The 10,410-nt window shown below is 43.8% G+C and overlaps 1 protein-coding gene across 3 annotated transcripts; it reads right to left on the bottom strand.

Annotated features, from left to right (window-relative positions):
* Nucleotides 1–200: 200 nt before the first annotated feature.
* dsg2l (desmoglein 2 like) lies at nt 201–10,107 on the bottom strand. 3 transcript variants are annotated; one of them, XM_052087820.1, is made up of 15 exons: nt 9,885–10,107; nt 8,649–8,762; nt 7,719–7,874; nt 7,486–7,627; nt 7,237–7,400; nt 5,859–5,993; nt 5,602–5,787; nt 5,073–5,347; nt 4,843–4,985; nt 4,388–4,609; nt 3,886–4,116; nt 3,455–3,576; nt 3,062–3,370; nt 2,106–2,693; nt 201–2,045 (listed from the first exon to the last, which is right to left on the bottom strand). In XM_052087820.1, exons 1-15 carry the CDS (start codon nt 9,939–9,941, stop codon nt 1,566–1,568), a joined length of 3,324 nt encoding a protein of 1,107 aa, XP_051943780.1. In that variant the 5' UTR covers nt 9,942–10,107; the 3' UTR covers nt 201–1,565. The 3 variants fall into 3 exon arrangements, with proteins under 3 accessions (XP_051943780.1, XP_051943779.1, XP_051943778.1); XM_052087819.1 differs by having other exon boundaries at nt 201–2,105; nt 2,166–2,693; XM_052087818.1 differs by having other exon boundaries at nt 201–2,693.
* Between the last annotated feature and the right edge of the window lie 303 nt (nt 10,108–10,410).

Here is a 10,410-nt window from a genome sequence, read left to right as displayed (position 1 = left end):
AGAAATGAATGAACAATCTGATTTCATCTCCTCAACCTTTCTTTTGCTTTATGGCATGGCCGCCTGCCCATGTTCTACTTCAGACAAGGAAGCAGTTGTCCACTACATATTTCCACATTTCAACCTTAGACACTTGTAAGAACAAAGCATTGCTGCATAGTCTCTCATGCGTCAGAAATGAAGAGGCCGAGGGAACAAACTGCTGTCCATTCAATTTTATTATGACAGAAATTGCAGGTTTTTATCGCAATACAGGCTATTTACATTTAGAATGTTAGAACTTGTATCAAATATTTGCGTATCAAAAGCAAGGAGAGAAATATTTCTCCATCGCTGGGAAAAACAATTAAACCAAAACACATACAAACTTTAAACAGCATAAAACTAGGAAGGAGTGCAAAAGAAAACTAAATGTACTGCATTCATTACTCAGGTTTAATTGCTTGATTAATCATTTGTTTTTAAAACGTTTTTTTGTTTTGTTTGCAAAAGTGCTTGTGTTAATACAGTTCAGTTATTCCAGTATTTTACCGCAAGTGATTAGTTGCACTATAACTACCGCTCAATACGCACAAGGTCAACTCCAGGAAGTTGATCTATTACAAATTGATCGTTTTTCAGAATCACACCAAACCAGTGACAGTGGACAAAGGCGCAGTTAACAGAATCTGGGGTGGTGAGTATTTCAAGCTGAAAACGCAATTGCAGCACAGGGGTGATTCTGCTTCAAAGCCTTTCAGAATTCAGAACAAAAAAAAAAAACGAATCAAAAAAACCAAGCACATTATTTTCATCCTACTGTGCTGTGCTAAATGGCCTTACAATGTGTATTGGAAAAGGATTTTTCAAAATATGATTATTATTTTAAACAATTGTCTTTCAAAATGGATGTTGGGTGAAACTGGAGTTTAAAACTAAATCAGCAATGTAAACACGGATGCACACAATACTATGGAGCAACCACAGTGACAAAGTCACCGTCTCCGCAGAATGGAGGATCAGAATACTGTGCAGAGAACTCGTTCCACGATGCGTTTTAATTGACCTGTGACCGGGTTTCAGTGCTGCTTGACTATCATCAGGGTTCAAAAAGGGCTCAGCAATTGTCTGCCCATGAAGAAACTACCTAATCTTCTTTCCACTGATACAAAAAAAGAAGGTGTCGATTTGAGGGAGGCGTTAGCTAGCTAGCTTTGCTGTGAAATGAGACAAAGCCCATTTCTTGGTTTTAGCTGGAGGTGCAACCCCCCCCACCCCAAATTATTTCTATAGATTTTCCCTTATTGACTGCGTACAATAAATGTAATCTTGATGGTTTCTTCCAATGTATCCAATATTTCTTTCAATATATCGAGTCACGAGATAACTAGTTCAAGACCAAAAATATCAACACTGGAACTGCGTAAGATCCCTAGTGCATGTTCATGTTTTTTTTTACGTTCCCAAAGACGCATTTTAATCATCAAGAATGGAGGACATGGACTGACATGTGCAGTAGGGTGTACAAGAATGAATACAGTGAATTAGAGTGTTTCCAGTGAAAATGCCGATAGCAAACATGAAGTTTAAGCTCTCGATGAAGATTCTATATTTCTCTCTGTGACCGACACCTTCTTCCGCTGCTGCACCACCACTCTCTGGCCGACTTGCGACTTGGGTGTGGCTTTCGGGACAAAGTCCTCCTTTGACCCTGTGGAATCTTGAGAAGGCAGTGAGAAACTCTTAGCCTGTACACTTTGACCCCTGACGTCCAATCCTTGCTCACTTGATCCCCGACCCGTCTGGACAAAGGCTGCCTGCGCACCCCCGCCTGAAGACCCCTTTTCCACCACCACAACTTGTCTAGATAAGGTTGCTTGCCCGTGAGATCCCTGACCGGTCTGGACAAGGGCCACCTGTGCACTGTGACCCCCACCAGTAGACGCATTTTCCACCACCAATACTTGTCTTGGTAAGGTTCCTTGAGCCGCCTGCCCTTCCACAAGCACCATGCCTTGAGATCCCTGGAGGCCACCGACTTGAACCAGGCCTTGCGTCAGCCCCACCTGGCCCACTCCCTGCTGCCCGACTTGGACCAGACCTTGCGTCAGTCCAACCTGCCCCACCTGCCCCACTCCCTGCTGCCCGACTTGGACCAGACCTTGTGTCAGTCCAACCTGCCCCACTCCCTGCTGCGTGCCTCCGGCAACAAGCACCATTTGGGACTGGGGCTCAACGACATACATGGGCGCGGCGGCATAGTACAAGGCAGGTTGTTGCACGAGCAGCGTTTGACTGGGAATCACGACGTTGTCTTGGACATGCACCTTGGAGAGTGTGGATGAACCCTCTTGGACAATCGTGGACGTTCCAGACGTTACCTTGGAGGTGGTGAGAGTGTCGACATGGACTTGATCCCTGTCTCTAACGGTTTCAGTGTGAGTCTGGACTTGCTTCTGTGTGGAGGGCCTGACTGGAGACACGGGTCTAACTGTAGGATGGATACATATGCCTGCGTCCACTTGAGCTGACCCCTTGCAAATCTCAGCCAACGTTTTGAATTTAGGGTCCAGGTCATCGAGAAAGGAGAAGTCGTTGTCATTCTCGTGGAGGCTGCAGCAACCCACCGAACCCGACAGAGACTCTCCGCCTTCGTAGTCATAGACTAGTATGGCATCCTTCTCCTGGGACTGCTGGGCAGCATGGTTGGACTTCTGCAAGGAAACACAACAATCATTTAGAGAGTTGAGTTCAACTTGAGCATGCTTTATTTCAACGGTAGGCAAGCGAAAGCTCGTGGGCCATATCCGGCCCACTGTGCAACTCCAAAAACAGACCAGGTGGTGCAGTGAAAAATAAAGGAATGTGAGGTTCTAATTTGCATAAGGCTAAAAATCAAGTTCGTCTTTGTCTGTCTCTAGGACAAGTTAGAAGCAAAGTCATTTCGAGAAGGTCTTCACAGCGATGTGTAGCACTATTATTAGTGACTGGCATATTACATTTTGTCAAACCTTCAGTGTAGTCGTCAGAGGGAAAAGGTACTCCATCCCTGTTGCAATTCCCGAGGTTGTATGGTACTCACACTGGAATAGTATTCCTCCAGGAAGTGATCAGACACCGCCAAGTCGTCAAAGGCCCCGCCTCTGTACTGGGAGAAGTGACCTTGTCCCGTCATCATCCCGCCATCCATGCTGTTCATCCCTCCATGGCCAGAAAACCGGTTGTACTCATTGTACAGGTGCACATTGTCTGTTGTTAAGATGCAGTTTTCATTGCCAGAGATGAGTGCTCCGCCCCCTTCAGCCAGTCCCCCGAGGTAGGCGTTTCCTCCAAAGGTGTTCTTGGAAATAGTCACCTGTCCAGCATCTGGTATGTGGAAAAGTGGGACTTCCTACAGGATAAAAGCCCAAAACCTGTCACACGTGAGGCTTTTTGTTTTCTTGTTGTTATTGACTAACCACAAAAATCCCATTACCCGATCTTCTCCTTGGCACTCTGTGTGATAGGAGATGAGCTCCTGTTTGGTATCAAACGGAATGGTCTTGAAATCTGCTGCGGTTCCTCCACACAGGCAGAACAGCAGCAGAAGAGGCACCACTAAGACAACAACAGGACAGGTGATGCATTTGTACACATTGGAAGGAGAGTGCTAGCAAAGCCTTAGTTTGAACATATGACGTTGCATTTGTGGTTGTTTTCATTTTAAACAGCCATCATGGATCAGGTTCCATTAAGAGGCATTTGTTACACCTCAATAATATTCTTTGACTTATACGGAAAGTACTAAAATGTTATTAATTGCCTGTACAGGTAATAAAGGTTTATGACATTTCATTGAAATTATTTCGATGGAAAGACAACCATAATCCACATTCAATGTCAACAAAAAGAGGTAAACCTACTTACAGAGCAGTAGGAGTAACCCCAACAGCAAAAGGAGAATTCCTGAAACGCCAAAACCCGAACGCCTTTCGATGTGGGCCGTACACGTTCTTGTGTTTGCCTCGCACGTGCACACAACCACGTCGAGCATCTGAACATCGGCGCACGACTTTCCTTGCTGGTCCTTGATCTCAACAGCCACTTTGTACATGCCCGCCCACAAGTGCTCTTGATCTCGAAAAATTGCCGTCGTCTCTGAAATCGAAGACAGCGAACACATTTGAAAAATCACGAAACTTTACTATCACATATTTTGTCTGGCGTGAGATGGAGCGAAGATAGTTGTCAGTGAAGGAACACTCATCATAACATTGGTCTACACAAACGAGTGTCAGAGTGCAAGCTAATGTTGGCATGTGTGTTTGGCCATCTTAACGACTGTGCTGTATCAATGGCTGAGCACTGAGCACTGCAAATGTGGCCCTTGTAATGCCAAACGAAAAGTGGTCTCGGTACTCGGTCTTACCATTGAGATGCTCCACTGACCACTTCCCGTGGCTGCTCGTCGAATGCACCGTGAACTCGAACGGAGCCGAGTTGGGGAACTCGTCTTTATCTACGGCCGTGACGTAGATGACATTTTCGCCGAAGCACATGGTGTGACTTGTGGTGGTCACTCTGGGACAGTTATCGTTGAAGTCCTTCACTTGAATGGCGATGGTCCCCGTGGCGGTTTTTGAGGACTCTTCTACAACGCAAGGAAGCATAACGCTCAAAGTCAATCGTTAAACATTTCTCTGTCCAATTTTTCGTTAGCTGTATGATTGTGGGTTGAGCAAGACTGGGGACAAAAAAAAAAAAGATACACTCACATCTACAATTAGGGGCAATTTAGAGGCTTCAGTGAAGAAAATTAGGTTGATATTTGTGCCTCCACACAAAACACGAAGACACAAAACATCGTATTTGTACGAAACTCACTCTCGCTAATGCATATGATCTGGGCGTAGTATGTTCCGTTGATTAAAAACTTGGATTCTCGATCCGGAAGTTTATTCAGCCTAATTTCGGCAGTTTTCTCATTCACGATCAGCCAGTTGTCGTCGTCGCGGATTTTAACGTACCTAGAACAAGACATTTTTTTCCTGAGTGTTAGTCAGGCGCTCCAACTGCATGCGATGTGTGTTTGGACAAAAAGATGTCAGTCAGACCTCACGTTGGTGGCAGTCTGGTGTGTGTCGCTGTCAATGGCAGTGTAGGTGGTGATGATTGAGTTGATGGAGATGGAGGTGTGATCCTCGGACAGAGTCACCACTTTGACAGACGGCTGGAAGCGGGGACCCTCCTTCTGATTGATCACGTTGATCTTCACAGAGTACGACTTTGAGGTTATGGAAGTGGAGGTCGAGCTTCCGAAATCATACTTGGCCTTGTTAGAAACTACCACCCCCAAATTGAGGGACTTTATCTCCTCGTAGTCCAGCTCCTGCAATGGCAAAGCATAAGTACAGGGTTGATTTTTACAGTTTTGATCCATTTATTTTCTGAACCGCTCATCCTGTTAAGGTCCTGGGTGAGTGGGAGTCTATCCTGGCAGACATTGAGTGAAAAGCTGGCTTCATCCTGGACTGGTGGCCAGTCAGGCACACAGAAAAGACAACCATTCACACTGTAACCAAGTGGGAATTGAACCTACCCAGTGTTATTTGTTTTGAAATGTACATCTTTCACATTGCTTACCTTTTGAATCATTATTATCCCCTGGTTGGTTTGCGCATCGGTGGTGATGCTAAAATAGCCTCCTTCGTTCCCTGAGATGATTTGAAAGACGGCCAGCCAGTTGTCCGTGTATTCCAGGTCCAAGTCGATGGCCTGGATCCTGAGCACTTCCACATTGATGGTGTTCTCCTCCACCCTGCCTTCATACTGCACACAACAGGAACTGAAGTACGCCCAAGGGATTGTTTCAAACCTATCGTGATGTTGTCTTGACGTACCGATTCTTTTTCCAGAGTGGGGATGTTGTCATTTATGTCCAGGATTTTGATCTCAACTTCACCCATTACCACGTTTCCTCCAACTTGTCCGTTCAAATCCGAAGCTCTGATGACCACTTTGTATGTATCTTGTGTCTGAAGGAATACAGCGCATACATTAAAAAACACTTTTGCAAGCTTGAAAGTTCCAAACATTTTTATTTTTATCCTCAGGGTTACCGGTAATTTAACTCTCCTGAAATTGATTCGAAATAGAAATGTGTTTGTTGACTTTTAAAGATCCTTGAATACGTTTCTGTTTCAGCTATAGTAAAAGAGCATCGGGCATTGACAGAACATTCATTCATTCATTTTCTAAACCGCTTTAACTTGATCGTGCAGCACTTAGCAACAAGGTCTTCAGTTATTCTCCACTAAATTTGACCTGCTGGAAGAAACATCATCAGCAATCCAGAGCTTATTAAGTCAAGTCAAGTCAAGTAAGTCAACAGTATTTATAGAGCACTTTCCCTCTGAGTACCATACGCACACAACGAGTTACTGCAAGTGACATGTTGAGGATCCATCCAACCATGTTCTGATCCGCTTATCCTTACAAGGGTCGTGGCGGGGGGGGGGGGGGGGGGGGGGGGGGGGGGTTGTGCTGGAGCCGATTCCAGCTGTCTTCGGGCAGTAGGCGGGGGACACCCTGAACCGGTTGCCAGACAATCCGCAGGCACACAGAGACCAACAACCGTCCGCACTCACACTCACACTCACACCTAGGGACCATTTGGAGCGTTCAATCAACCTGCCATGCATGTTTTTGGAATGTGGGAGGAAACCAGAGGATCCGGAGAAAACCCACGCAAGCATGAGGAGAACACGCAAACTCCACACAGGGAGGCCGCAGCTGGAATTGAACCCGATACCTCTACACTGTGAAGCCGATATGCTAACCATTCGACTATTAATATTTACAGAACATTGAAAACAAAAACAAAAAACCCTAAAAAAAACATCATCATGTGGATGTGATTTTTACCCGGTCATCACAATCCAATTAACCCAAAGTCATTAACGCTTCACTTCAGTCAACAATGAGCGCATTTACAAGAATCACTTGCTGCATACATGGCAGAAAGTGCCTATAAATTTGACCTGCCATGCAAGTACTGCTAATTCCAACCAGCCACTTTTTGTAACACATGGTAACTGTTTAGGAGCTTTAGTGCTGCAGTTTTAGTTACCAAGGGATTCCAACTCGGCTCAGCAGCCAAGTCTTTCATGTCCGTGAGAGAACATGCGCTTCGATGAGCTGAGGTCATTCGTTATGTTGGTAACACAAGAAACAAACTCAGCCAAAAATCATTGGCGGATTTCCACTGAAGCGCCTCACCTCCCTGTCCAGTGTGTTTCGCAGAACCGACACATCTCCGGTCTGAGAGTGGATGGCAAACATGCCGGCAGTGCTGCTCGTCTCCACGATGCTGTAGAAGATCTGGGAGTTGATGGTGCCCTCTTGATCTGCGTCGGTGACGACCACACTCATGGCAAGTGTCCCTGCGAGCCGACCGATCCATGGTTTCAGAAAAAAAAACCCAAAAACTTTGCGATAAGTTGAAGCAAGCAGACGTCGTTTGGATACCTGCGGCGCATGATTCTTTGACAGATCCCACTTGTCCCATTTTAATTATAGGTGTATTGTCATTTTCATCCACCACAGTAATTCTGATGTCGACGTCCTTTTCAGCACGAGTCCCGTCTTCATATTTTGCCACTCCTTTTAACTGAAACAAACAAAAGAAAAACAAAGAAACCTTGGGCTTGACAGAGTGTCTGGGTTTGCATTAAAAAGCTCGTAGGTCGAAGCGATCTTACATCATAAAAGGCGATCTCCTCTCGGTCCAAGACTTTATAGGCTTTCAAAAAGCCAGTTCTTTGGTCCACCCCGAATACGCGAATGGGAGGCTCGTCAGCACCGGGCCCCCTGAGCGAATACAGTATGGTCGTAAAGTTCTCTTTATCGGAGCGAATCTGTAATAAAAACACAATACGTTAAAGAAAGCTCACTCTTCTCAATGACATGAACAAATGCGAGCCAGTTGTTAGATATGACGGCTCCTTTCTTTGGTGACGACTCTGAAAAGTACCATTAGCATTCAGTGCTAACACAAAGCCAAGAGGTTGACAGGCTACGGCCCAACTTTACACTAAAATATAGGTTCACCGTGGCTATTATGTTGCCATAATGGGAGCAAATGTGACATTAAATGTATCTAAGCGGTTACGGTGGTTTTCAATTTATACCATGATGACGATGATTAACCGACCACTAAGCATCAAACCCCACATACACGTCTTTCATCCAATTTTTTAGCCACTCTTTTCAGTACCATTGGCGCCAACACTATAGTTACCCAAACCCAACATACAAATAAGATGCTCGAACAAAATAGCTTTTGTCTTAAGTGGAGTTGCAAAGATTCATTGACAACGAATCGATTATCAAAGTAATGGATTATTTTAGATCAACTTTGTGTTAAATCATTTGCTTTGACAATGACCAACTTTAACATAACACATATGTCATGATTAATTTGTTTGTTCAATTTCTACACCGTTAATTTGAAATTATGCCCTATTTTAGGAAAATACGGGGATGGAAATCAACACTTTTTTTCAGATTCATCAACATAATTGAAAGATTAATTAATTAGAATAATCATAAATTGCAGCCCGAGTCTTAAGGAGGTACACGACCACAATCCTTTTGCACTTTTTTGCTTCTGTCTGAAAAGTAGCACTCACTCTGCCAATGCTTATGCCGGAGTAGTCGTGGTTCTCCTTCAGCTGCCTAGGATGACGAATCCAATCTCTTTTCTGCCTGTGCAGCCCATTTCCCTCTGCCCGCACGGCAACAACCTGCAGGTATGCACAAGCATGGGGTAGGGGATGGGAGTGGGAAGAAAAATTCATAAAATGTGTGTCACAAGTGTGGTATTTCAAATACAATGCCTGCAATAGATCACATTTTAATCCACAAAAATACACTGCCTTGATTATAACTACTTTGCATCACAGTCTATACATGTGTGTGAAATGTTAAGTTAGATACTGTATATTCCAACGGATGTCATTTTTTGTAAGCCAGTTTATCTCAACGTGTGTGTGCGTGTTCATAGATATACACACACACATACACACGCATACACGCACGCACACACACACATTACGTGTATGTATCAATATTTTTATGAGGATATAAAATGTAAATATATAAATGTATTATTAGACCATTGCGATAGGTACTGATGTAAAAAAAATCACACGTCAATACAGGCCATTATTCTCAATGTTAAACAATAAAATCTTAAAATGAGCATCAATTATTAATACTATAGACATTGCAAATGTCATGATAGTCAAAGCTGAATACATAAAGAAATAGCATAAATGTATTTGTCAACAAACTCAATCTTAGATATATGCCCCCCCAAAAATACAATAAAAATACATTCACAATCTGCATGCATTGTACCTGTTGACATTCTCATTTTTGTCCATGTATTTCCATACGTTTTACTTTAATTTAATTAGAACAAAATACACGAAAAGTGAACAAAGAAAGTCTACAATTGTTAATGTTGAATAAAATACATTTTCGGTTTTAAATTCCCTTTTAAGAACGTAATCATAATCACTTGATTAATGTACTTTAAAATCCCTGACATTTCACTTTCCTTCTCAATATATTGTGGCATTTACGCTTAAAATTCATCATGCTGGCTCCACTTTTTCACTTTAGATTATACCGGAGACACTCCTATCTATGCGTAAAAATCACAACATGTCTTTAAATATCGCCACGATCACTTTTTCTTGTTTCGTGCGCCAAACGGACTGAATTCCACTCGGGCTTGAGGCAGTGGCGTGCTGGTTCGTCCTGACACGAAAACCCAGAAAGAAGCCCGTACGTACGCAAGCCCCACCTGAGTAAAGTCCGTTACTCTCCACGGGGACTACTTTGAACGGCTCCATACTCACCGTAAAGCAACAAAGTAGAGCAAAAACGATGCCGCTCAACGGAGCCGCCATTGTCATGATGGTGATGGGGGGTAAAAAAAAATCCACTTTTTATCCTGAAATTTTTGGACGTTATTTTCCGTCTATTGTTGCTGGCAAACTTTGGCCCTTCGCGGGGCTAGGAGGAAGAACATGTAGTGCAACGGGAGGGTGGACGGGCTGGCCCCTCCTTCCTGCCGTTAGCTGCTGCTGATAACGGGCGGAGAAAGGAGGTGCATTAGTGGTCATCCACTTTTTATGCAGAGCTGCCAGATTTGTATGCTGTGCAGACCACAGCAGTAGCAGAGGCTAAAGACAGACCAAAGTTATGCAATTTACAAGGGAAACTACTCAAAGTGATAAAGAACAGTAAACACATTTCATCCCTGTTTACTGGAAGTCAAACTAAGGTTCAAGCAAGGATGAATCACAAATTTATTAGGGATTCTCAAACTGTAATTGTTCTAATGTATACATTTCTTGTACCTAAAATGCACTTCAGTGACTT

The sequence above is a fragment of the Hippocampus zosterae genome, chromosome 15 (genome assembly GCF_025434085.1).
Source record: "Hippocampus zosterae strain Florida chromosome 15, ASM2543408v3, whole genome shotgun sequence".
NCBI classification, from domain to species: domain Eukaryota; kingdom Metazoa; phylum Chordata; class Actinopteri; order Syngnathiformes; family Syngnathidae; genus Hippocampus; species Hippocampus zosterae.
Note: the sequence above shows the minus strand (reverse complement) of the source record. Positions and strands in the feature narration are given on the sequence as shown.